The sequence below is a fragment of the Scyliorhinus torazame genome, chromosome 29 (assembly GCF_047496885.1).
Source record: "Scyliorhinus torazame isolate Kashiwa2021f chromosome 29, sScyTor2.1, whole genome shotgun sequence".
NCBI classification, from domain to species: Eukaryota; Metazoa; Chordata; class Chondrichthyes; order Carcharhiniformes; family Scyliorhinidae; genus Scyliorhinus; species Scyliorhinus torazame.
In genome coordinates this window covers 14,232,307-14,258,854 of record NC_092735.1, presented here as the reverse complement: position 1 = coordinate 14,258,854, position 26,548 = coordinate 14,232,307, and the positions used below count along the sequence as shown (strand labels likewise).

General features: G+C 49.7%; 1 protein-coding gene across 1 annotated transcript; it reads right to left on the bottom strand.

Moving 5' to 3' along the window:
• Positions 1–1,121: 1,121 nt before the first annotated feature.
• LOC140403874 (GTP-binding protein Rhes-like) lies at positions 1,122–26,287 on the bottom strand. Its single transcript, XM_072492087.1, has 3 exons — positions 26,019–26,287; positions 13,395–13,674; positions 1,122–2,344 (listed from the first exon to the last, which is right to left on the bottom strand). The coding sequence occupies exons 2-3, from the start codon at positions 13,663–13,665 to the stop codon at positions 1,815–1,817; spliced, it is 801 nt and encodes a 266-aa protein (XP_072348188.1). The 5' UTR covers positions 13,666–13,674; positions 26,019–26,287; the 3' UTR covers positions 1,122–1,814.
• Positions 26,288–26,548: the final 261 nt, after the last annotated feature.

Sequence of the window (26,548 nt, the reverse complement as noted above, 5' to 3'; positions counted from 1 at the left end):
CAGGGGCGGGACAGTGGGCAGGGGCGGGACAGTGGACAGGGGCGGGACAGTGGGCAGGGGTGGGACAGTGGGCAGGGGCGGGACAGTGGGCAGGGGTGAGGCAGTGGGCAGGGGTGGGACAGTGGGCGGGGGGGACAGTGGGAAGGGGTGGGGCAGTGGGCAGGACAGTGGGCAGTGGGCAGGGCAGTGAGCATGGGCGGGACAGTGGGCAGGGGTGGGGCAGTGGGCAGGGGTGGGACAGTGGGCAGGGGTGGGACAGTGGGCGGGGTGGGACAGTGGGCAGGGGCGGGACAGTGGGCAGGGGCCGAGCAGGGGTGGGGCAGTGGGTGGGACAGTGGGCAGGGGTGGGACAGTGGGAAGGGGTGGGGCAGTGGGCAGGACAGTGGGCAGTGGGCAGGGCAGTGGGCATGGGTGGGACAGTGGGCAGGGGTGGGGCAGTGGGCAGGGGTGGGACAGTGGGCAGGGGCGGGACAGTGGGCAGGGGTGGGACAGTGGGCAGGGGCGGGACAGTGGGCAGGCGCGGGACAGTGGGCGGGGGCGGGACAGTGGGCGGGGGCAGAGCAGGGGTGGGGCAGTGGGTGGGACAGTGGGCGGGGGCGGGACAGTGGGCTGTGGGTGGGACAGTGGGCAGTGGGTGGGACAGTAGGCGGGACAGTGGGCAGGGGCAGAGCAGGGGTGGGGCAGTGGGTGGGGGCGGGACAGTGGGCAGGGGCGGGACAGTGGGCAGGGGTGGGACAGTGGGCAGGGGCGGGACAGTGGGCAGGGGCGGGACAGTGGGCAGGGGTGGAGCTGTAGGCAGGGGCAGGACAGTGGGAAGGGGTGGGACAGTGGGCAGAAGCAGGACAGTGGGCAGGGATGGACAGTGGGCAGGGGCAGAGCAGGGGTGGGGCAGTGGGTGGGGGCGGGACAGTGGGCAGGGGCGGGACAGTGGGCAGGGGTGGGACAGTGGGCAGGGGCGGGACAGTGGGCAGGGGCGGGACAGTGGGCAGGGGCGGGACGGTGGGCAGGGGCGGGACAGTGGGCAGGGGTGGGACAGTGGGCGGGGGCGGGACAGTGGGTGGGGGCGGGACAGTGGGCAGGGGCAGGACAGTGGGCAGGGGCGGGACAGTGGGTGGGGGCGGGACAGTGGGCAGGGGCAGAGCAGGGGTGGGGCAGTGGGTGGGGGCGGGACAGTGGGCAGGGGCGGGGCAGGGATGGGATGGAACGCAGGGAGGGCGGACGGGACAGGGCAGTGGGCGAGGGGAGAGAGTGGGATGGGTGGGAGCAGTGGGCAGAGCAGGTCTGGGTGGGATGGAACGCAGGGAGGGCAGCGTGGTAGGGACAGAGGGAGACTCTGGGTTAAGTCTGCATTGTCACGGTAGGTAGGGAGGATTTGGGGTTTGTGGAGAGTTAATGCAGATTCCATAAATGGTGTTTCAGAAAATGAAGGCTTATATTCCAGTAAAGTCCTGAAAATCACATCAGATTGGAATAAACCGAAAGCCCTCAGCAAAGACAGCTGCCTGCAGACAGAAACAGCTCGGCTGACATTTTTAATCAGCCAAGTGGTCGGGCAATATACCAATGGTTAAATAAATTCAGCCGCACTGGCCGATGTTCAGTCCCAACTCTACAGAAATCATACTGAGATGGCAAGGAAACTTCCTCTATTCTTTCACTGAGAAACACTTAGCAAAGGATTTACATTATTTTGCAAATGACCAATCGACGTAATTTTTATTTTGAGTATTGAGAGGATGGATATTTGACAAGTCCTGTGTTTTTTTCTCCCAGGCACCTTGGCAACGTCGGAGATAGGGAGCCTTCGGGAGCAGTCACTGGATCAGACATTTCTCGCGCTCACGAGCCTGCCCTTGGCCCAGAACCTTCTCCTTGATGTACATCAGGTCGCTGTTGACACTGGGCCTGCGAGCCAGGGGGGACACCATGCCGAAGGCCCCCACCTCCTTCACGCGCCTGAGCCGGAAGGATTTGCGGTGAAGCGCCTCAGAATACTGCACCGAGATCCTGCGGTGAAGGGCGGGGCTCATCTCGTGGGGCAGCTTGGCCATGCTGAACAGGGCCCGGAACATCTCCTCCACGTTGGAGTTCTTCTTGGCGGAGATTTCAAAGTAGGCGCTGTTGGCATCATCGGCAATCAGCCGTTCGGCCTCCTCAGCCTGGACCTCCCGGTGCAACTCCACCCGGTCAGCCTTGTTGCCGCACAGGGCAATGGGGACTTCCATCGCCTCCTTGGTCTTGTCCTTTAGGCACATCTTGCACTCGATGATCTGTCGGCGTAGGCGTTGGACCTCCTCGAAAGAGCCTCGGCTGTCCAGGCTGAAGACCAGGATGAAAACATCACCTAAAAAGCAGAGAGCAGCAAAATATCATTGAGACTGTGGGGGCAAAGTTCAAAGGTCAGTTGGATCGTGAACCCAGTGTCAGGCAGTCACTTCCACTTGCCCAATCCCAAAGGTGGTCCTGGGCTTCCCTGGGGTTCATCCATCTCCTAGACATTTGACAGAAAATTAGTCCGCATTTCTGCCTCTCCGACAATAGGAAATCCCACCTCTGAGAGCGGCCAGGCATTCAAATGGTTGGCAGCTAGGTGGTCCCAGTAGCGCCACCAGGTGTGGTGGCCACTGCTGGGACTGCAGCGCATCCTAGATGGAAACATGTTGTGACGGAGCAGGACTTGAAGGTAAGCCTGGGGTATTGCTGGGGCCAGGTGGGTGAGGAAGGGCGTGGGGGGGGGGGGGGGGTTGGGGTGGGCAGGGTATTGAAACAGGGGAGTTACAACAAGGGAATACCTCCAAGTGGGAGCTCCGATGGGTTCAGGGACCTGAAAAGGAGCCTCCCTTACCTGGCCAGTGAATTGTGGTGGGCTAGACAATTGGTGCCGTCCCGCCCTGTGTCCCACTCTAGGTACAGTCCCGGCAATAGGGGCAGCACGGTAGCATTGTGGATAGCACAATTGCTTCACAGCTCCAGGGTCCCAGGCTCGATTCCGGCTTGGGTCACTGTCTGTGCGGAGTCTGCACATCCTCCCCGTGTCTGCGTAGGTTTCCTCTGGGTGCTCCGGTTTCCTCCCACAGTCCAAAGATGTGCAGGTTAGGTGGATTGGCCGTGATAAATTGCCCTTAGTGTCCAAAATTGCCCTTAGTGTTGGGTGGGGTTACTGGGTTATGGGGATAGGATGGAGGTGTTGACCTTGGGTAGGGTGCTCTTTCCAAGAGCCGGTGCAGACTTGATGGACCGAATGGCCTCCTTCTGCACTGTAAATTCTATGATAATCTATGATAATAGTGGGAGGAGGCCAGGAATTGGCCACCTGACACCTCCCCCTCCAAAATTGCAGTCGGGGCAGGTCGTCGCCGAGTATTGTGCCCATGTCATGGCATCCAATTTACGGTGTTCCCCTACCCCACAAATGCCACTCCACTGCCGAGACGCAATATAATTCTGATCATTATCCCTGACATTGATTACATCCTGGTCATGGAGCACGGAATGTGATTTGATCAAGATCTTACCCAACTTTCTTTCCATTTGTTCATGACTATCCTGTTAGAAATGAACCCACCAGTTTAATTTGTTTTAAAACCTATTACACTGTCGCTCCTTTATATATCTGTGGGCCCAGATCTCGCTGAACTCTACCCCATTTTGACACTTATTCACAAGGGTTATGTGGTCTACTTGTTCTTCCTACCAAAATGCACCATCTCACATTTATCTGCAGTGAGGTTTATTTGCCAATGACACACCCAAACTGCAGCCTTAGTTCTTCTTTGTATTAACTCCAGCCCCAAACTTCTGACATCTACCAATTTTGAAACCACTTTGCCAATTCCTGAGTTCAAGTCGTTTATTTAAATGAAAAATGAAATGAAATGAAAATCGCTTATTGTCACAAGTAGGCTTCAATGAAGTTACTGTGAAAAGCCCCTAGTCGCCACATTCCGGCGCCTGTTCGGGGAGGCTGTTACGGGAATTGAACCCGCGTTGCTGGCCTGCCTTGGTCTGCTTTCAAAGCCAGTGATTTAGCCCTGTGTGTTAAACAGCCCCGTTTATGAACAAATTATGAACAACAGTGAGCCTAACTCTAATCCCAATGAAGTATCACTTTACAGCTTTCACCAGTCTCAGTAACTACCTTCAAGCGCACCCCCCCCCCCCCCCCCCAACCTCTTCCAGGGTTGTAGCTAGTTTGCTATCAATTCTGCTACTTGTCCCAGGCTTCACCAGCGGGATTCTCCGCCAGCGGGATTCTCCGTTGTGCCCGCAGCGCTCCCACGCCCGTGGGTTTCCCGGCGGGATGGGTGGCCACAATGGGAAATCTCATTGGCAGGTGGCAGGAATGGAGAATCCTGCTGTTGGCGAGGGCATGCCGCCCAGGAAAATGCCGCTGGCGGACCGGAGAATCGCACCCCACACGGTCCGACCTTAGTCATAACACTACCTGTTACCTTTCCCAAAGGCCTTTTGAACTTCTAAATATATTAGAGCTACTGCGTTACCCTTGTTTACCCTTCTACATGATCTATATTATCCTAGCGTGACCTTCCCTATTGTTCATGAAATTTTCAGTTCCATAGAACCCATAGAATCTCTACAGTGCAGAAGGAGGCCATTTGGTCCATTGGGTCAGCACCGACCCTCTGAAAGAGCGCCCCACCTAGGCCCACTGCCCCCGCCCTACCCCCGTAACCCCACCTAACCTGCACATCTTTGGTGTGGGAGGAAACTGGAGCATCCGGGGGAAACCCACGCAGACACGGGGAGAATGTGCAAACTCTACGCAGAGTCAACCGAGGCCGGAATTGAACCTGGGTCCCTGGCGCTGTGAGGCAGAAGTACTAACCACTGTGCCACCATGCCGCTGTTCAAGGGCAACCAGGGATGGGCAATAAATGCTGGTTTAGCCAGCGACGCCCGCATCCCATTAATGAATTTTTAGAATCTGACTGGTTTGCCCCTAGTTTTTAGTACAATATATCTCTCTTAAACAGCATTGAGCACCACTTCAAATGTATCCCACTCCTGTTCAGGTGTTTCTTGGTGACATTTCCCAGTTCATTCCCGCTCCCTTAAAATCAACTTTTCTTCAACTGGGTCATAAGAACATAAGAACTAGGAGCAGGAGTAGACCATCTGGCCCCTCGAGCCTGCTCCACCATTCAATGAGATCACGGCTGATCTTTTGTGGACTCAGCTCCACTTTACGGCCCGAACACCATAACCCTTAATCCCTTTATTCTTCAAAAAACTATCTATCTTTATCTTAAAAACATTTAATGAAGGAGCTTCTACTGCTTCACTGGGCAAGGAATTCCATAGATTCACAACCCTTTGGGTGAAGACGTTCCTCCTAAACTCAGTCCTAAACCTACTTCCCCTTATTTTGAGGCTATGCCCCCTAGTTCTGCTTTCACCCGCCAGTGGAAACAACCTGCCCGCATCTATCCTATCTATTCCCTTCATTGTATCGTTAACCTTCTTCTCAATCTTTATCTTAAGCCTTGTATGTTGTGATTGCTATTCCCTAGTGGCTCCCCTAAACTCGCTTCTCTTATCTCCTCTGATTCATTTCCCGTTACTAGATTCAGTAGTACTTCCTCTCTGTTTCTTCCCACACCTGTTAAGAAAGGAATTCTACACACATTTGCAATCTCTATTGTACCATTTCCGCTGCCTCTTAGCGGTTTAGTTTGAGGTGGTTTAAACCTCCGATCGTTATTCAATGCCCTTCACTCATTTTGCATATTTTAATTCTGTGCTTCCTCCTCTCTCATTGTTTTGTATTATACATCATTCGTCTGATTGGCCCCTTTTATTTAAATTCATATGGATTTTGTTTTGAATCTTCCCTGAGTTATGTCCCTCTTTACTGCTGTTATTATGGGGTGTCTAATTATCCTAGCTATCCTCACCCTCCTTCCATCACTCTCCACTCTGATTATGTTCTAATCGGCAGTATTTAGATGCCAGTCCTTCCCTTTGTGTTCAAAACAACCGCGGAGGCTGGAAATTCGGAAAATGCCGGGAATGCCTGGAAGGTCTGGCAGTATCTACGGGGAGAAGAACAGAGAAAACCTGAAGAAACCTTTCTGGCGGGGACGGCACGGTGGCGCAGTGGTTAGCACTGCTGCCTCACGGTGCCGGGGACCCGGGTTCAATCCGGGCCCCAGGGTCACTGTCCGTGCGGAGTTTGCACATTCTCCCCGTGTTTGCGTGGGTTTCGCCCCCACAACCCAAAGATGTGCAGGGGAGGTGGATTGGCCACGATAAATTGCCCCTTAATTGGAACATTTTTTTAAAAAGAAACCTTTCTGGGAAAGGTCTTCGATCTGAAATGTTCAGCAGGATTTACAGGGCATTGGGCGGGATTCTCCGAACTCATCCGCTCGCAGTCAGAACAGAGAATTTGGCGTTCCAGCCGCGAGCGAGGGCGGAAGTTTCCGGCGATTAACTCTGTTTCTCTCTCCACAGGCGATGCCAGACATGTCAGGTCTTTTGAGCATTTTCTATTTTTTTTTAATTCTATTCCTTATGTAGCGAAAACTCAGTGATTCATCCTCCTCGCCACGTGAATTCATCCTCCTCGCCATGTGTTACCTCCAGTTTCCTGTTTTGTGTTGAATGCTGTGCAGTTTCCAGCACAGTTTGTCATCTTTTACAATTCCTTTTGCATTATTTTCGTTATTCCCTGATCATTTGTGCTCCCTCTACTGCGACCTTCACCTTCAACTAACATTCCTTATCGCCAGATTTATGAATGCCGGGCTTTGAGCAGAATCGCAGATTTAAAAAAAATATATATATATTTTATTAAAGTTTTCAAACACAATTTTTTCCCTTACAAATCAAAAAAAAAGGTAACATGATAACTGCAAAATAACATTGTCTAACTAACATGGTAAACTAACCAAATAACACGAAGTAATACTCCCCCTGCCCCCTCTCCCCCTCCAGAAAACCCAAACAATTTACCCTCCCCCCCCCCTCCCCCTGGGTTGCTGCTGGTCATTTATCTTCCCCCTAACGTTCCGCTAGGTAGTCGAGGAACGGTTGCCACCGTCTGGTGAACCCTTGAGCCGATCCTCTCAGCGCAAACTTCATCTGCTCTAGTTTTATGAACCCCGCCATATCGTTTACCCAGGCCTCCAGTCCAGGGGGTTTCGCCTCCTTCCACATGAGTAAAATCCTACGCCGGGCTACTAGGGACGCAAAGGCCACGACATCGGTCTCTTTCGCCGCCTGCACTCCCGGCTCATCCGCTACTCCAAATAAAGCTAACCCCCAGCCTGGTTTGACCCGGACCTTCACCACCTTCGAGATCACTCCCGTCACTCCCCTCCAATACCCCTCCAGTGCCGGGCACAACCAAAACATATGTGTGTGGTTCGCCGGGCTTTTCCCACACCTCCCACACTTGTTCTCCACTCCGAAGAACCTTCACAACTTTGCTCCCGTTATGTGTGCTCTATGCAGCACCTTAAATTGGATCAGGCTAAGCCTGGCACACGAGGAAGAGGAATTTACCCTGCTTAGGGCATCAGCCCACAAACCCTCCTCAATCTCCTCCCCGAGCTCTTCTTCCCATTTTCCCTTCAGTTCGCCCACCAACTCCTCCCCCTCTTCTCTCATCTCCCGGTATATCTCTGACACTTTGCCCTCTCCGACCCACACCCCCGAAAGCACCCTGTCCTGGATCCCTTCTGTCGGGAGCAGCGGAAATTCCCTCACCAGTTGTTTCGTGAACGCTCTCACCTGCATATATCTAAAGAAATTTCCCCGGGGCAGCTCATACTTTTCCTCAAGCGCTCCCAAGCTCGCAAACGTCCCGAATATATAAATAAATCTCCCACTCTCCTGATTCCTACCCGGTGCCAGCTCTGGAATCCTCCGTCCAGCCTCCCTGGGGCAAACCTATGGTTGTTCCTGATCGGGGACCACACCGAGGCTCCCAGCACACCCCTCTGTCGCCTCCATTGCCCCCAGATACTTAATGTTGCCGCCACCACTGGGTTTGTGGTAAATTTTTTTGGGGAGAGCGGTAGTGGCGCCGTCACCAGCGCTTTTAAACTCGTCCCTTTGCAGGACTTCATCTCCAATCTTTTCCACGCCGCTCCCTCTCCCTCTATCATCCATTTACGAATCATCGCCACGTTGGCGGCCCAGTAGTAGTCGCCCAAATTCGGCAACGCCAGTCCCCCTCTGTCTCTGCTACGTTGTAGGAACCCCCTCCTTACCCTCGGGACCTTCCCTGCCCACACGAAGCTCGTGATGCTCCTATCTATTTTTTTAAAGAAGGCCTTAGTGATCAGTATAGGGAGACATTGGAACACAAATAGGAACCTCGGGAGGACCATCATCTTAATTGCCTGCACTCTGCCCGCCAGTGACAGCGGCTGCATGTCCCACCTTTTGAAATCCTCTTCCATTTGTTCCACCAGCCGTGTCAGATTGAGTCTGTGTAAGGTTCCCCAGCTCCTGGCTATCTGAATCCCCAGGTATCGGAAGTTTCTTTCCACTCTCATTAGCGGTAGGCCATCTATCCCTCTACTCTGGTCCCCAGGGTGTATCACAAAAAGCTCACTCTTTCCCATGTTAAGCCTATATCCCGAGAAATCTCCAAACTCTCTCAATATCTGCATGACCTCTGTCATCCCCCCCACTGGGTCCGTCACATACAGCAGTAGGTCATCCGCGTAGAGTGACACTCGGTGTTCCTCTCCCCCTCTAATCACCCCTCTCCATTTTCTGGAGTCTCTCAGCGCTATGGCCAGTGGTTCAATTGCCAACGCGAACAGTAATGGGGACAACGGGCATCCCTGTCTTGTTCCCCTGTGTAGTCGGAAATACTCCGACCTTTGCTGACCTGTGACCACACTTGCCGTTGGGGCCCCATTGAGGAGTTTAACCCAGCTGACAAACCCGTCCCCGAACCCGAACCTCCTCAGCACCTCCCATAGATTCTCCCACTCCACCCTATCAAATGCCTTCTCTGCATCCATTGCCGCCACTATCTCTGCCTCCCCCTCTGCTGGGGGCATCATTATCACCCCTAATAGCCGTCGCACGTTGACATTTAGTTGTCTCCCCTTTACGAATCCTGTCTGGTCTTCGTGCACCACCCCCGGGACACAATCCTCTATCCTCGTTGCCAGCACCTTTGCTAGCAACTTGGCGTCCACATTTAGCAGTGAGATAGGCTTATAGGACCTGCACTGCAGCGGATCTTTATCCCGCTTCAAGATTAGCGATATCGTCGCCTCCGACATTGTCAGGGGTAGGGTCCCCCCTCCTCTGGCCTCGTTAAAGGTCCTTACCAGCAGCGGGGCCAACAAGTCCACATATTTTCTATAGAATTCCACCGGGAACCCATCTGGTCCCGGGGCCTTCCCTGCCTGCATGTTCCCCAGCCCCTTGGTAACCTCGTCCACCCCAATCGGTGCCCCCAGGCCTTCCACCTCCTGCTCCTCCACCCTCGGGAACCTTAATTGGTCCAAAAACTGCCGCACCTCCTCTTTTCCCTCCGGGGGTTGGGACCTATATAGTCTCTCGTAAAAGGTCTTAAACACCTCGTTTATCTTCCCTGCTCTCCGCACCGTAGCTCCCATTTCATCCCTAATTCCCCCTATCTCCCTCACCGCTGTCTGCTTTCGCAGCTGATGGGCCAACAGGCGACTCGCCTTTTCCCCACATTCATATCTCATCTCCTGTGCCTTCCTCCACTGTGCCTCCGCCCTCCTTGTGGTCAACAGGTCGAACTCCGTCTGGAGTCATCGCCTCTCCCTGTATAGTCCTTCATCTGGGGCCTTCGCATATTCTTTATCAACCCTTAAAATCTCCCCCAGTAGTCTTTCCCTTTCCTTGGCCTCTATTTTCCCTTTGTGGGCCCTGATGGAGATCAGCTCTCCTCTGACCACCGCCTTTAGTGCTTCCCATACTACTCCCACTCGGACCTCCCCATCGTCATTGGCCTCCAGGTACCTTTCGATACATCCCCGCACTCTTCTGCAGACTCCCTCGTCCGCCAGTAATCCCACATCCAGTCGCCAGAGTGAACGCTGCTCCCTCTCCTCTCCTAGTTCCAGGTCCACCCAGTGTGGGGCATGATCTGAAACAGCTATGGCTGAGTACTCAGTTCCTTCCACCCTCGAGATGAGTGACCTTCCCAAATCAAAGAAATCTATCCGGGAGTACACCTTATGAACATGGGAGAAGAAGGAGAACTCTTTGGCCATTGGCCTAACAAATCGCCATGGATCCACTCCCCCCATTTGGTCCATAAACCCCCTAAGCACCTTGGCCGCTGCCGGCCTTCTTCCGGTCCTAGATCTAGATCTATCTAACCCTGGGTCCAACACGGTGTTGAAGTCCCCCCCCCCCCATTATCAGGTTTCCTACCTCCAGGTCCGGGATACATCCCAGCATCCACTTCATAAATCCCGCATCATCCCAATTCGGGGCATATACGTTAACCAACACGACCTCCATTCCCTGCAGTCTGCCACTCACCATCACATATCTGCCTCCGCTGTCTGCTACAATGTTCCTAGCTTCGAATGACACCCGTTTCCCCACCAGTATGGCCACCCCTCTGTTCTTTGCATCCAGCCCTGAGTGGAACACCTGTCCCACCCATCCTTTCCTTAACCTAACTTGGTCCGCCACCTTCAGGTGCGTCTCCTGAAGCATAGCCACGTCTGCCCTCAGTCCTTTCAAGTGCGCGAACACTCGGGCCCTTTTAATCGGCCCATTTAGGCCTCTCACGTTCCACGTGATCAGCCGAACTGGGGGGGGGGGCTGCCTGCCCCCCTCCCCTGTCGACTAGCCATCACCCTCTCTAGGCCAGTCCCACGTCCCGGTTCCGCGCATCCACCCGTTCCCCAGGCGGCGCATTCCCGCCCCGACCACCTTTTCGTTTACCAGTTCCTCGTCGATCTCTGCAGCAGCAACCCAGTTGTCCTCCCCCCCCCCCGCCCCCCGCTAGACCCCCATCTAGCATGATTACTCCCCCCATATTGCTCGAATCGCAGATTTTAACACACATTCCACCCACTTTGAAATGGCCCAACCGAAAATCTACTGTGAAATCGGGCAGCATTTAAATACACAATTAGGTTCAAAATAGTGGCGGCATGGTGGCGCATTGGTTGGCACTGCTGCCTCACCGCGCCGAGGACCCGGGTTCGATCCCGGCCCTGGGTCACTGTCCATGTGGAATTTGCACATTCTCCCCGTGTTTGCGTGGGTCTCGCACCCACAGCCCAAAGACGTGCAGTATGGGTGGATTGGCCACGCTAAATTGCCCCTTGGAAAAAAAATAATTGGGCACTCCTATTCTGTTGCATTAAACCTTTTCCCTTTTCTTTCCAGTGTGGACTCCTTTCCGGATCTTATAATGAGCATCTTATTTGATTCCAGGTTGGACGGGATAGATTGGGGGACCTGGTTCCTTCTCCTACCCGTGGTTGGTTACACAGTGGTTAGCACCGCTGCATCACAGCGCCAGGGACCCGGGTTCGATTCCGAGCCTTGGGTGACTGTCTCTGTGGAGTCTGCAAGCTCTCCCCGTCGGTTTCCTCCGGGTGCTCCGGTTTGCTCCCACAGTCCAAAGGCGTGCAGGCGAGGTGGATTGGCCGTGCCAAAAATGCCCCTTGGTGTCCAAAGATGTGCAGGTTCGGTGGGATTACGGGCATAGGGTGGGCGAGTGGGTTTAGGGTGCTCTTTCGGAGGGTGGGCGCAGACTCGATGGACCGGATGGTCTCCTCCGGCATAGGGATTCTATGATGCTGTGTCCTCAGGCCTGCCTCCATGCAGAGTACTGAAGAAGAGGTCGGTTTCTTATTACATTTAAAAAAAAAATCAATTTCATTCAAATTGTTCAAAGTGTGTCTATTAGGGTGTTGGCACAGGTTTCAGATTCAGTTTTGTAACTTTCTGAAGCTTCTGCAAACGAGCACAATTACTGGAAACTCCCAATGATGATGAGTTTCCCTGGAGTGTGACCAGCTATGTGGATTACGCTTGTTCCCTGTGTAATGCTTGAAAACATTGCAAAGGATCTCCGAAACCCCAATTGCACCTGAATGAAATTTGTGCTTAAAGGATCTTGTGATCGTCTGCAGCAGTTCTTCGGAAAGCTGGTGAATAGCTCTGAAAAAGTGATGCAATCAAATGGGAGTTCTGGGATACATCTGGCACAAGTCAGGAGTGTGATGGAATACTCTCCACTTGCCTGGGTGAGTGCAGCTCCAACAAGACTAAAGAAGCTTGACACCATCCAGGCTTGATTGGCACCCCTTCCACAAACATTCACTTCCTCCACCACCGACGAACTGTGTGTACTGATTTGTTATGTTGTAGGTGTAACATAAGCCGCTTCCTTGTGGTGCACTTGACAAAGGAAGGTTCAGACGTGGGGATAACTTCAACACGTTTATTAAACTATTTACACTTCTATTACTCGGGTTCGACACTACTGCTAATCCTACGATAGCTACCCAGACTGACTAACCAGTTGCTGCAATCCACCTGGTGGGTGTAATATTGAATCAACCCTGTGTCTTTACTCACTGACTGTCTCCACTGGAAAGAGGCATGTGTGTGGTGTCCTTTATATATGGGTTGGTGTAATGCCCTCCTGTGGTTGTGTCACCTCTGTGTGTATCGTAAATGTCCATTGGTCGTGTCCTATCTAACTGATCTATTGGTTGAGTGTGTGTGTGTGATGTCTCTGGTGCTCCCTCTAGTGTCTAGCTAGCCTACATGCATTTACATTAACCCCCCCGTGTACCCACAGTGATGCACATCACCACATGTACCATCTACAAGGTGCACTGCAGGAACTCACCAAGGCTCCTTAGGCAGCACCTTCCAAACCCACGACCACTACCATCGAGAAGGAGAAGAGCAGCAGATACCTGGGAACCCCACCACCTGGAGGTTCCCCTCCAAGTCACTCACCATCCCGACTTGGAAATATATTGGCCGTTCCTTCACTGTCGCTGGGGCAAAATCCTGGAACCCCTTTTTAAAAAAAATTTAAAGTGTCCGAATTTCCCCCCCCCCCCCAAATTATGGGACAATTTAGCGCGGCCAATCGACCCACTGTGCACATCTTTGAGTTGTGGGGGTGAGGCTCATGCAAACACGGGGAGAATGTGTAAAGTCCACGCGGACAGTCACCCGGGGCAGTGCTAAACACTGTGCCACCGTGCCGCCCAGAGCTCGTTCCCTAACATCACAGCGGATGTACCTACACCTCAGGGACAGCAGCGGTTCAAGAAGGCAACTCCCCATCACCTTCTGAAGGGCAACTAGGGATGGGCAATAAATGCTGGGCCCAGCCAGCAACGGCCACATCCCGTAAATTAATTAAAAAATATCTATGGACCTACCTGTGAGGATGGAGAGTCTCCTCATGGCAGGGAAGGGGTGATTCCCGGAAGTGTCGAGGATGTCGAGCTGGTAAATGTCCCCATGGATGTTGTAGACTTTACGATGGAAATCCTCAATGGTGGGAGTGTACTGCTCCTCGAATCTGCTGTTCAGAAAGCGGGAAACGATGCAGGACTTTCCCACCCTGGAGGCTCCCAGGATCACCATCCGGTAGGAATTCTTAGCTGGAACATTGAGCATGGCAGGACTGGAGTGGACAGTCTTCATCATCGCCCTCACCTAAGCAACAGAGAGAGAGAGAGAGGGAAAGGGAGATCTGTGTCAAAGAGGAGATGTTCCAATGTCCTACTGAAGGAATTGAAAATAGCCGCCCCTGAAATGCAACATCATTTACAGAAATGATGCCCTCTGTACATGGGCATGACCTTTAGAAGTGTCCTTCCTGAAGGTAATGCCAAGGTTGAGCCCAATCCTAGACTGGGGTCAGTCCCTCGGCCCCGCCCATTACTGATCTCAACCAACCGCAGTCAGGATTGCTCCAGCCGGGGGCAGCACGGTGGCGCAGTGGGTTAGCATTGCTGGCTCATGGCGCCGAGGTCCCAGGTTCGATCCCGGCTCTGGGTCACTGTCCGTGTGGAGTTTGCACATTCTCCCCGTGTCTGCGGGGATTTCGCCCCCACCACCAAAAAGATGTGCAGGGTAGGTGGATTGACCACACTAAATTGCCCCTTAATTGGAAAAATGAATTGGGTACTCTGAATGTATTTTTTAAAAAGTCTCCTTGGTCCCAGGGAAGGTAGGAATTAGCAGCAGAAGTCGGTAATTCAGCCCTTCGAATCTGCTCCGCCATTCAATCAGATCAGGGCCGATCGCTTCCTGGTCTCAAATCCACCTCCCCACCTGTTCACCGTTTTTAAAAATCAGAAATACATCTATCTCCTTCTTGAAACTATTTAATGACTATTTAATGATTATTTATGATTATTTAGAAAAACATAGTTTGATTAAAGATAGTCAGCATGGCTTTGTGAGGGGCAGGTCGTGCCTCACAAGCCTCATTGAATTCTTTGAGGATGTGACGAGACACATTGATGAAGGTCGGGCAGTGGATGTGGTGTATATGGATTTCAGTAAGGCATTTGATAAGGTTCTCCATGGTAGGCTCATTCAGAAAGTTAGGGGGCATGGGATACAGGGAAATTCGGCTGTCTGGATACAGAATTGGCTGGCCGAAAGAGGACAACGAGTGGTAGTGGATGGAAAGTATTCCGCCTGGAGGTCGGTGACCAGAGGTGTCCCGCAAGGACCTGTTCTGGGACCTCTGCTCTTTGTGGTTTTTATAAATGACTTGGATGAGGAAGTGGGAGGGTGGGTTGGTAAGTTTGCCGATGACACGAAGGTTGGGGGAGCTGCAGATAGTGTTGAGGGTTGTTGCAGGTTACAACAGGACATTGACAGGATGCAGAGCTGGGCTGAGAAGTGGCAGATGGAGTTCAACCTTGATAAATGTGAATTGATTCATTTTGGAAGGTCGAATTTGAATGCTGAATACAGGGTTAAAGGCAGGATTCTTGGAAGTGTGGAGGAACAGAGGAATCTTGGGCTCCACGTACATAGATCCCTCGAAGTTGCCATCCAGGTTGATAGGGTTGTTAAGATGGCGTATGGTGTGTTGGCTTTCATTAACGGGGGATTGAGTTTAAGGGCCGTGAGGCTTTGCTGCAGCTTTATAAAACCCTGGTTCGACCACACTTGGAATATTGTGTCCAGTTCTGGTCGCCTCATTATAGGAAGGATGTGGATGCTTTGCAGAGGGTGCAGATGAGATTTACCAGGATGCTGCCTGGACTGGAGGGCATGTCTTATGAAGAAAGGTTGAGAGAGCTAGGGCTTTTCTCACTGGAGCGAAGATTCACCCGAGGAAGGAGCAGTGCTCCAAAAGCTAGTGTTTGAAACAAACCTGTTGGACTTTAACCTGGTGTTGTACTGTGCTCACCCCAGTCCAATGCCGGCATCTCCATATCATGGAGCGAAGAAGGCAGAGAGGTGTACAAGGTGATGAGAGGCATGGATAGAGTGGATAGCCAGAGACTGGGGCCCTGGAGCTGTGAAGCAATTGTGCTAACCACTATGCTACCGTGCTGCCCCAGGCAAGTGGAGAGTACTCCATCATAGTTCCTGGCTAATATAACTTAAATATAATATAATGTTTCATCTAACTTCTCTGTTTATCCATTCTATCCAAAAAAAAAACATGCTTTGTTTGTAATGAAGTGGTGTATCTCGATATCTCTCTCTGTTGTTCAACTCCGTTTTGATCCATAATTTCCAAGGAAAACGTGGCCTCCTTATTCTTCTGACCAAATGGACCACCTCTCATTTATCTATATTTGGGTCTCTGGATTACTTGTCCAGAGACAATCCCACTGCCAACCCTGGTTGGCACCTCAGTTTTAGACGTGTCTGGTGAACAGATGCCCACTGCCAAAGCCAATAAATTGGGCACCGCAAAAACCTATCTTTCAAATTCATGTCAAGAGCCTTCTCCTTGCCACCCTGACCACAAAAAAACATTCCTCCATGATAATTGTTAAGGCATTTCTCACCCTGACGCTCCACCATCAGGTCCCTCCCATCCTACCCTGCACGTCTTCCAGAAATATCGAGGAACAGTCTTGAAGATCATAAGAATGCAAGGACGTAAGAAACATGATAATCATTATTAGTGTCACAAGTAGGCTTATATTAACACTGCAATGAAGTTATTGTGGAAAAGCCCCTAGTCGCCACACTCCGGCGCCTGTTCGGGTACACAGAGGGAGAATTCAGAATGTCATATTCACCTAACAAGAACATCTTTCGGGACTTGTGGGAGGAAACCCACGCAGACACGGGGAGAGCGTGCAGACTCCGCACAGACAGTGACCCAAGCCGGGAATCGAACCCGGGACCCTGGCACTGTGAAGCAACGGTGCTAACCACCGTGCTACTGTGCCTCCGTCGGAGCAGGAGTAGACCAAACGGCCATTTGAGCTCCAACATTCAACACAATTGTGGCTGATTTACTTCCTTGACTCCACTTTCCCATGCATTCCCCATATTCCTTGAGAGGCCAAAAGTCTAACTGTCCCAAACTTAGATGTATCCAGCGATGGAGTATTCGCCAGTCTCTGGGGGAGAGAATTCCGACGATTTACAACTCGTTGATTGAAGATATTTCCCTCATCTCAGTCCAAAATGTTTGACGTCTTATCCTGACACTTTGCCCCCTCCTCCCCCATGTGCGAGACTCCCCCGAATAAGGGGAAACAATCTCTCAGCGCCCACCCCCGTCAAGCTCCTCCAGAATCTCAAGTGATCTCCCATCCCAAATCGAGAGAATGTTCAAATCCAGTGCTAGTTGACATTTCAAAACAGCAACGAACGTGGCAACAGAAAACGGGAACCTGTGCAGAGGCCGGAGTACGTTGGGAACCTCACAGGCTCCAGAAACTTCCAGAAATCTTTGATATATTTGCTCATATATAAATTTGAGTTCTGAAGCACAGTTAGCAGTTCCTTCCCGTAACAGCCTCCCCGAACAGGCGCCGGAATGTGGCGACTAGGGGCTTTTCACAGTAACTTCATTTGAAGCCTACGTGTGACAATAAGCGATTTTCATTTCATATTCAGGTTAGGTGGGGTTGTGGGGCAGTGGGCCTTGGTAGGGTGCTCTTTCAGAGCTCGATGGGCCGAAAGGCCTCCTTTTGCACTGTCGGAATTCGATGATACTATGGCCAAAAATATAACTTGGCGGGGGCCGGTTGGTTTCGCTCAGTTGGCTGGACAGCTGGTTCATGATGCAGAGCGTAGCCAAGCGGGTTCAATCCCCGTACCGGTTGAGGTTGTCCATGAAGGCCACACCTTCTCACCCTTGCCCCTCGCCTGAGGTGTGGTGATCCTGAGGTTAAATCACCAACAGTCAGCTTGCCCCCTCAAAAGGGGAAAGCAGCCTCTGAGACTGTGGGTCTTTACATATCAGGGTGGGGGGTGGACTACATCTGTATCAATGACTTGGACGAAGGAACTGAATGTAGAGCTGAATTTGCTGATGGCACAAAGCTGAGTAGGAAATTCAGATGTCAAGAGAACATAAAGAGACCACAAAGGGATTTAGATAGTGTCAGTAAGTGGGAAAAGTGGCAGATGGGAGTATAATGTGGGTAAATTGGACTTTTCAAGCAGCAAATTATTTGAATGGAGAGACTGCAGAACTCTCTGGTGCAGAGGGACCTGAGTATCCTAGTTCACTAGCCACAAGAAGTTGGTTTGTAGGTACAGCAATTCATTCAGAAGGAAATAGAATGTTGGCCTTTATTGCAAAGGCGATGGAGTATATAAGGGAAGTGTTGCTACAGCTGTAGGGGGCATTAGGCCACATCTGGAATACTGTGTTCAATATTGTCCTCCTTCGTTGAGAAAGGATAAGATGGTGCGGCATGTGGCGTAGTGGTTAGCACTGGGACTGCGGCGCTGAGGACCCCAGTTCGAATCCCGGCCCTGGGTCACTGTCCGTGTGGAGTTTGCACATTCTCCCCGTGTTTGTGTGGGTTTCGCCCCCACAACCCAAAGATGTGCAGGGTAGGTGGATTGGCCATGCTAAATTGCCCCTTAATTGGGAAAAAAATAATAATTGGGTCCTCTTAAAATTTAAAAAGAAACATTCGAAGCAGTTCAGAGAGGGTACACTTGACTGATTCTTTGATAAAGGGAGTGATCTACTGGTCGCATCCCCCCTGAACCGGGAGCGACGCAGCCGGGATATGCTTCTTCCAGGATTTACCCTGCTTGCCATGCCTCATGAGATCTAACAGGTGTTGTGTTATGTAATCTGGGATAACACAGGCTGCAACTCGATGCAGCTTTGACCAAAAGATACTCCAGACTTTGAAGTAAGTTCAATGTGATTTATTGAACCATCAGCACAGTTCTCCATGAGTTCGACTCTCCTGCTATTCTTGCTACAGTAACTCAGTCTAACTAACCAGTCTGCTCTAAGCCACGTGGTGGGTGTGATGCTTCCGATTTGCCCCTGTCGTACTCTCTAAGTGTCGCCTGTGGAAAGAGACAGAGCATGTGTGCCCTGTCCTTTTATATATGGATTGTGTAATGCCCCCTTGTGGTAGTGTCACCTCTGGGTGTCTCGACTGCCCATTGGTCGTGTCCTATTCTATGTGTTCGTTAGCTGCATGTCTGTGTGTCATGACATCTCTGGCGCTCCCTCTAGTCATGATGTGGAGATGCCGGCGTTGGACTGGGGTGAGCACAGTCTTACAACACCAGGTTAAAGTCCAACAGGTTTGTTTCAAACACTAGCTTTCGGAGCGCTGCTCCTTCACCTGAGGAAGGAGCAGCGCTCCGAAAGCTAGTGTTTAAAACAAACCTGTTGGACTTTAACCTGGTGTTCTAAGACTTCTTAATGTGCTCCCTCTAGTGTTTACTTAGTTGTAGTGTATTTACATTAACCCCTTGTGTATTTACAGTGATGCATATCACCACAACGTGATCTTATGGGTGGGCTGGGGCTTTTGGTGGTCCAGGGGTCGTGTCGGGTGGGGGGGGGCGTCGAGAGAGCGGGTCACCATTTTGAAATGCCGCCTCCTCCTGCACTGAGGAGTCCCAGCGAGCCGAGCTGCTCATTACAGAAAACGGGACTGAGAGTGGCCTTGGTGGGGGCTTCCCGCTGAGGCCCCAGATTGTAACCGAGTCCCGTTTGATAGTGTGGCCTTTCCCGCCGCTGCGAGCACAGGGAGGATCCCGAGAGGATGTTTCCCCTCCTGGGGGGGAGTCTAGAATTGGGGGACGTGGTTTAAAAATTCCGGGTCTGCGATTTAAGACGAGGAAATGATTTCTCTCTCACAGGGTCTCGCAGAGAGCTACGGACGCAGGAACACTGAATATATTCCCAGGCTGAGTTACGCAGATTTTTGATCAGCAGGGGAATTACAGGTTATGGGGACAGTCATGAATGTGGAGTTGGGTCCTCAATCAGATCAACTCTGATCCTGTTAAATAGCGGAGCGGAGCGGACTCGAGGGGCTGAATGGCCGATTCCTGCTCCTACTTCCTGATTTCTCACAAAAATGCTCAGAGGTCAAATCCTAGAATCCTTACAGTGAGAAGGAGGCCATTCGGCCCATTGACCCTCAGAAAGAGCACCCTAAACTAGGCCCACGCCTCCGCCGTATCTAAGTAACCCCACCTTTCGGACACCAAGGGGGAATTTAGCATGGCCAATCCACCTAGCCTGCACATCTTTGGACTGTGGGACGAAACCGGAGCACCCGGAGGAAACCCACGCACACACGGGGAGGACGTGCAGACTCCACACAGACAGTGACCCAGCGGGGAATCGAACCTGGGACACTGGAGCTGTGAAGCAACTGTGCTAACCACTGTGCCACTGTGCTGGCTCTCAACTCAATAACTCTGACCCATTTACAGTAACATTTACCTATATTAAGGAAATCAAATTAATTGCTGCTGAAATTGCAGCTTGTAATTGGTCTAACCTAGGATGGCACAGTCGCACAGCGGTTAGCACTGCTGCTTCACGGCACCGAGGACCCGGGTACGATCCCGGCGCTGGGTCACCTGTCCGTGTGGAGTTTGCACATTCTCCCCGTGTCTGCGTGGGTCTCACCCCCACAACCCAAAACGATGTGCAGGGTAGGTGAATTGGCCACGCTAAATTGTCCCGTAATTGGGGAAAGAAAAGAATTGGGTACTCTAAATTTATTGTTTAAAAGCAATTGGTCAAACCATTACTGCCATTCAAAGCGAGAATTCGGGGCCAGTTTAGCTCAGTTGGCTGGACAGCTGGCTCGTGGTGCAGAGCGAGACCAGCAGCGTGGGTTCAATCCCCGTACCGGCTGAGGTTATTCATGAGGTTCCCTCAACTTTGCCCCTCGCCCGGCGCTGGATGGGTTCAGGAGGGGCGTTACGAGGACGGTGTCTAAGGTGGTGAACACCCGGGTTAAGCCGAGCTAGGGGTAGCACTATTTGGGGTATCGGACAAGCCGAGGCGAAAGAGGCCGGTATTCTGGCCCTTTGCGTCCCTGGTAGCCCGGTGGAGGATTCTGCTACAGTGGAAGGATGCGAGGCCCCCAAGCGTGGAATCCTGGATCAGCGACATGGCAGGGTTCATTAAACTGGAGAGGGTAAAATTTGCCTTGAGAGGGTCTGTGCAAGGGTTCTTCAGGCGGTGGCAACCGTTCCTAGACTTTCTGGCGGAGCGTTAGGAGGAGGTCAGCAGCAGCAGCAACCTGGGGGGGGGGGGGGGGGTTTATTATTGCTTAATGGGGGGTTGTATATTGGGGGAATTTGTGATGTTTATTTATGTGTTCTTTGTTTTTCTTTTTTCTGTATGGGTTTGTTGAAAATATGTAAAATTTTTAATAAAAATATATTTTAAAAAAAACTTTGCCTCTCGCCTGAGGTGTGGTGACCCACAGGTTAAATCACCACCGGTCAGCTCTCCCCCCTCAAAGGGGAAAGCAGCCCACGGCCATCTGGGACTATGTTGACTTTACTTTGTCTAGTATTTTAACTTGTTTGTTGATTTTTAAATGGGTTTAACTGCTTCATACTTACAGCAGTTGCTGATTTATTTCTCGACTGTGATACTTCTGCAAAGCAGAAATAATTGTGTGAATAATGGATGGAAATGTGTTCCTGTGCTAATATTGCACAGCATATTTAAAGCATAGAGGTGACTGTATCAATAGGGGGCAGATGCAACTCAATGTAGATCACGGTGCAATAATTAATAGAGAACTGTGGAATCAAAAGAGGAGTGCTTCTTGAATTGAACATGACGACAGTGATAATTAAAAAGGTTGATGGGTCATGGTGCACAAATCTTTTATATAACCACCACAGCACTTCAACATGGTTAAAACAATAGATAGAAACATGGCTCTGCTCTCTGGCAATATAACGGTTCTGGGTATCGGGCACTTACACCATTAAGAATAGTTGCACTAGAGAGGACACAGAGCAGATTCACCAGGATGTTGCCTTGGGCTGGAGTGTTTCAGTTTGAAGAGAGGCTGGTTAGGCTGGGGTTGTTCGCCTTAGAACAGAGAAGGCTGAGGGAGGGACCTGATTGAGGTGTACAAAGTTTTGAGGGATCTTGATAGGGTGGAGAGGAAAGAATGTTTCCCCTGAGACGAGGGGCCAGTAAGCAGGGGCCATAGATTGAAGGTAAGGGGCAGGGGATTCAGAGGGGATTTGAAGAAAAACCTTTTCATAGAATCATAGAATTTGCAGTGCAGAAGGAGGCCATTCGGCCCATCCCCGTAACACAACATAACCTTTTTGGACCCCAAGGGCAATTTAGCATGGCTAATCCACCTAACCCGCACATCTTTGGACTGTGGGAGGAAACTGGAGCACCCGGAGGAAACCCACGCAGACACGGGGAGAACGTGCAGACTCCGCACAGACAGTGACCCAAGCCGGGAATCGAACCTGGGACCCTGGCGCTGTGAAGCAACTGTGCTAACCACCCTGCTACCGTGCTGCCCAAGAGGGTGGTGGGAATCTGGAACTCGCTGCCTGAAAGGGTGGTAGAGTCGGGAACCCTGACAATATTTAAGAAACATTTAGTGGAGCATTTGAAATGCCTCAGCGTACACGACTACGGACCCAGTGCTGGTAAATGGGGTTAGAATAGATAGGGGCTTGATGGCTGGTGCAGACATGATGGGCCGAATGGTCTCTTTCTTTACTGTAAAACTCTATGACTCCAGTTGAGGTAGTTTTATTAAAAAGGAAACATTTGGATGACCGAATAGAAAATTGAAGGAAAATCAGCAAATTGACTAAGTGATTGAAGCAAATTGTTCCCAAAATTAATTGATTCAAATACCAGTTGGGGGAGGGGGGGTGTTAATTAAAGCTGGGAATTTATAATTAAAATGGACAGGATAAATGCAGTGGATAATTGATTGCTCAAGTCACTATAAGATTCGAAAGCCACCTGCAACATTCAAATATCATCCGATACATTCTAATATCTTCGACAAGGTTCTGAAACAAACTACAAGATTATGAAATTACATGATTCCAAAACAAACCACAAGATTCCAAAACAAACGATAAGATTTTAAAACAATTCACAATATTCTAAAACCATCTGCATGGTTCTAAAACAAACCACAAGATTCTGAAACAAACCACAAGATTCCAAAACAATCCACATGATTCTAAAACAATTTGCATGATTCTAAAACAATTTGTCTGATTCTAAAACAATCCACAAGATTCTAAAACAATCCTCATGATTCTAAAACAATCCACATGATTCTAAAACAATTTGCATGATTCTAAAACAATTCGTCTGATTCTAAAACAATCCACTAGATTCTAAAACAATCCTCATGATTCTAAAACAATCCACATGATTCTAAAACAATTTGCATGATTCTAAAACAATTCGTCTGATTCTAAAACAATCCACAAGATTCTAAAACAATCCCCATGATTCTAAAACAATCCACATGATTCTAAAACAATACACAAGATTCGAAAACAAATCACACAATTCTAAAACAAACCACAAGATTTGAAAACAAACCACATGATTTTAAAACAACCACAAGATTCTAAAACAATCCACAAGATTATAAAACAAACAAGATTCTAAAGCAAACCACAAGATTTTAAAACAAACCACGAGATTCTAAAACAATCCACACAATTCTAAAACAGACCACAAGATTTTAAAACAATTCACAAGATTCTAAAACAATCTGCATGATTCTTAAACAAACCACAGGGTTCTGAAACAGTCCACAAGATTCAAAAACAATCCGCACCATTCTATAACAATGCACAGGATTCTAAAACAAACCACATGATTCTAAAACAATTTGCATGATTCCAAAACAATTTGTTTTCTAAAACAATCAACAAGATTCTAAAATAATCCTCATAATTCTAAAACAATCCACAAGATTCCAAAAGAAATCACAAGATTCTAAAACAACCCGCATGATTCTAAAACAATACACAAGATCTTAAAACAATCCACAAGATTCTAAAATTATCCACAAGATTCTAAAACAATCAACAAGATTCTAAAACAGTCCACAAGATTCTAAAACAATCTTCATGATTCTAAAACAATCCTCATGATTCGAAAACAATCCACATGATTCTAAAAGAAATCACAAGATTCTAAAACAACCCGCATGATTCTAAATCAATACACAAGATCTTAAAACAATCCATAAGATTCCAAAACAAACAACAAGATTATAAAACAATCCACAAGATTATAAAACAATCCACAAGATTCTAAGCAATCCACAAGATTATAAAACAAGCCACAAGATTCCAAACAATCCACAAGATTATAAAACAAGCCACAAGATTCCGAACAATCCACAAGATTATAAAACAATCCACAAGATTCCAAACAATCCACAAGATTCTAAAACAATTTGCATGATTCTAAAACAGTCCACAAGATTCTAAAACAATCCTCATGATTCTAAAACAAACCACAAGATTCTAAAACAAACCGCATGATTTTAAAACAATCCACAAGATTCTAAAACAATTCACAAGATTCCAAACAATCCACAAGATTCTAAAACGATCTGCATGATTTTAAAACAATCCACAAGATTTTAAAACAATCCACAAGATTTTAAATCAATCACAAGATTCAAAAACAATCCGCATCATTCTCAAACAATACACAAGATTCTAAAACAATGCACAAGATTCCAAACAATCCACAAGATTCTAAAACAATTTGCATGATTCTAAAACAGTCCACAAGATTCTAAAACAATCCTCATGATTCTAAAACAAACCACAAGATTCTAAAACAAACCGCATGATTTTAAAACAATCCACAAGATTCTAAAACAATCCACAAGATTATAAAACAATTCACAAGATTCCAAACAATCCACAAGATTCTAAAACAATCTGCATGATTTTAAAACAATCCACAAGATTTTAGAAACAATCCACAAGATTTTAAATCAATGCACAAGATTCTAAAACAAACCTCATGATTCTAAAACAATCCAAATGATTCTCAAACAATCCGCATCATTCTAAAACAATGCACAAGATTCTAAAACAAACCACATGATTCTGCAACTCGATAACACTGGGGAATAATTATAAACCATTCTAATATTTTACAGCAGCCTCATTAAGTTTCACATTTTGAGATAACTGTGGTGTAAACTGTGGCTATTTGTAAAGTCTCCAAGAGCCCAGCCCCACAGACAGAACCCTCCCCGGGACAGCCGCAACACTGCGGCAGGAGGCTTGCTAACCGGCCAAACGCCGGGTGCTCGGAGCCTCCAGCCTGGAGGCACTTTCCCCGGTCCCCAGCCACCTGAACAGGCAGCTCGCCCCCCCCACCCCCCCAAATCCTCCCTGGATGCCCAGCCACCCTCAGGCATTTGAGAGAGACGGAGTGTCCTCCACATTAAACCGGGCAGAGGACATTAGGATCCAATCTGAGGAATGATTCAAATCTTTTCAAGGTTATCCTTCCCATTAACAATACACGCTGGAGATTGAGGCAGAAACTGGGGACATCAGACTGGCTGCTGGGGACCGCGATAGTGAGAGACCTCAGGGCCGGGGTATCTAGAGATTTTAGGGGGTATAAGAGACCACAGGGGGTGTGAAAGGATCTCAGGGGGTATTTTGAGATATCGGATATATAGAGATATCAGGGGGTATCTGGAGATATCAGGGGGTGTATAGAGATATCAGGGGGAATATAGAGATATCAGGGGGTATATGGAGATATCAGGGGGTATATAGAGATATCTGGGGGTATATAGGGATCTCAGGGGGTATATCGAGATCTGAGGGGTATATGGAGATCTCAGGGGGTAAAAAGAGGTATCAGGGGGTATATCGAAATCTGAGGGGTATATGGAGATATCAGGGGGTATATAGAGATCTCAGGGGGTATATCAATATCTGAGGGGTATATAGAGATATCAGGGGGTATATAGAGATCTCAAGGGGTGTATAGAAATTTCAGGGGGTATATAGAGATCTCAGTGGGTGTACAGAGATCTCAGGGGGTATATAGAGATCTCAGTGGGTATATAGAGATCTCATGGGTGTACAGAGATCTCAGGGGGTATATAGAGATCTCAGGGGTGTACAGAGATATCAGGGTTGTACAGAGATCTCAGGGGTGTATGGAGATCTCAGGGGGTATACAGAGATATCAGGGGGTATACAGAGATATCAGGGGGTATACAGAGATCTCAGGGGTGTACAGAGATCTCAGGGGTGTACAGAGATCTCTGGGGGTAAAGGGGACCCCGAAGGAGGGGGGGGGGGGGGTAAAGCGAACCTCAGGGGGTAAATCAGGCATCATTTGCGGAAGCTATCGGGAGGAGTGGGCAGATTCTTTCCCTGATTTCAGACCCCCAGACCGCCCCCCCCCCCCCCTCTCTCTCTCTCTGCATTTGGGGAGTCGGGGAGTTAGTGAGACTGAAGCACTAATCGAGCATTCAGAGACTCCGAGCTTCGTCCTCCGGACAACCGAGCTACCCCGGGGGGGGGGGGGGGGGGGGGGAGACACCAACCTGCTGTGTGGCTGCCAGCTGCCCCCAGTCTCCGGCAGCTCCAATGGAAGGTGATGGGTGAGGGTGAGCGATCGGCGGCTGTGGTGCTGGCAGGCGGGGATGGATGGCTTGGTGTTCACTCTGCGGAGAGCATGTCCCGATTCCCTCGCAATCCCCTGTCTCAGGCTGGGGCTGGGCGCCTCAGTGCGGCAACCAGTTCAAATCCAGTCCCTCCCTCAGCTACTGACCCTCTGAGCTGCCAGTGCTGAGTGCTGACAGCCTGGGGTGGGCGTGGAGACAGAGACACAGAGACAGAGAGAGAGAATGCAAGGAGCACTTACTCTAATTGGCCACTCAGGAAGAACACATCAATAACAGAGAGGCGCAAACTGAATTCATTTAGCGCCTTTATCCAACTCTTCCCTGGGGAATTATCAAACCAAATTTGAATGGGGGTGGAGGGTCACATTTATTAGGCAGCTGTTGCCCTTTGGTCAGACAGGTACGTCTTTTACAGCAGACTAGGTGGAGAGATTTGAGGAGTGATTAAA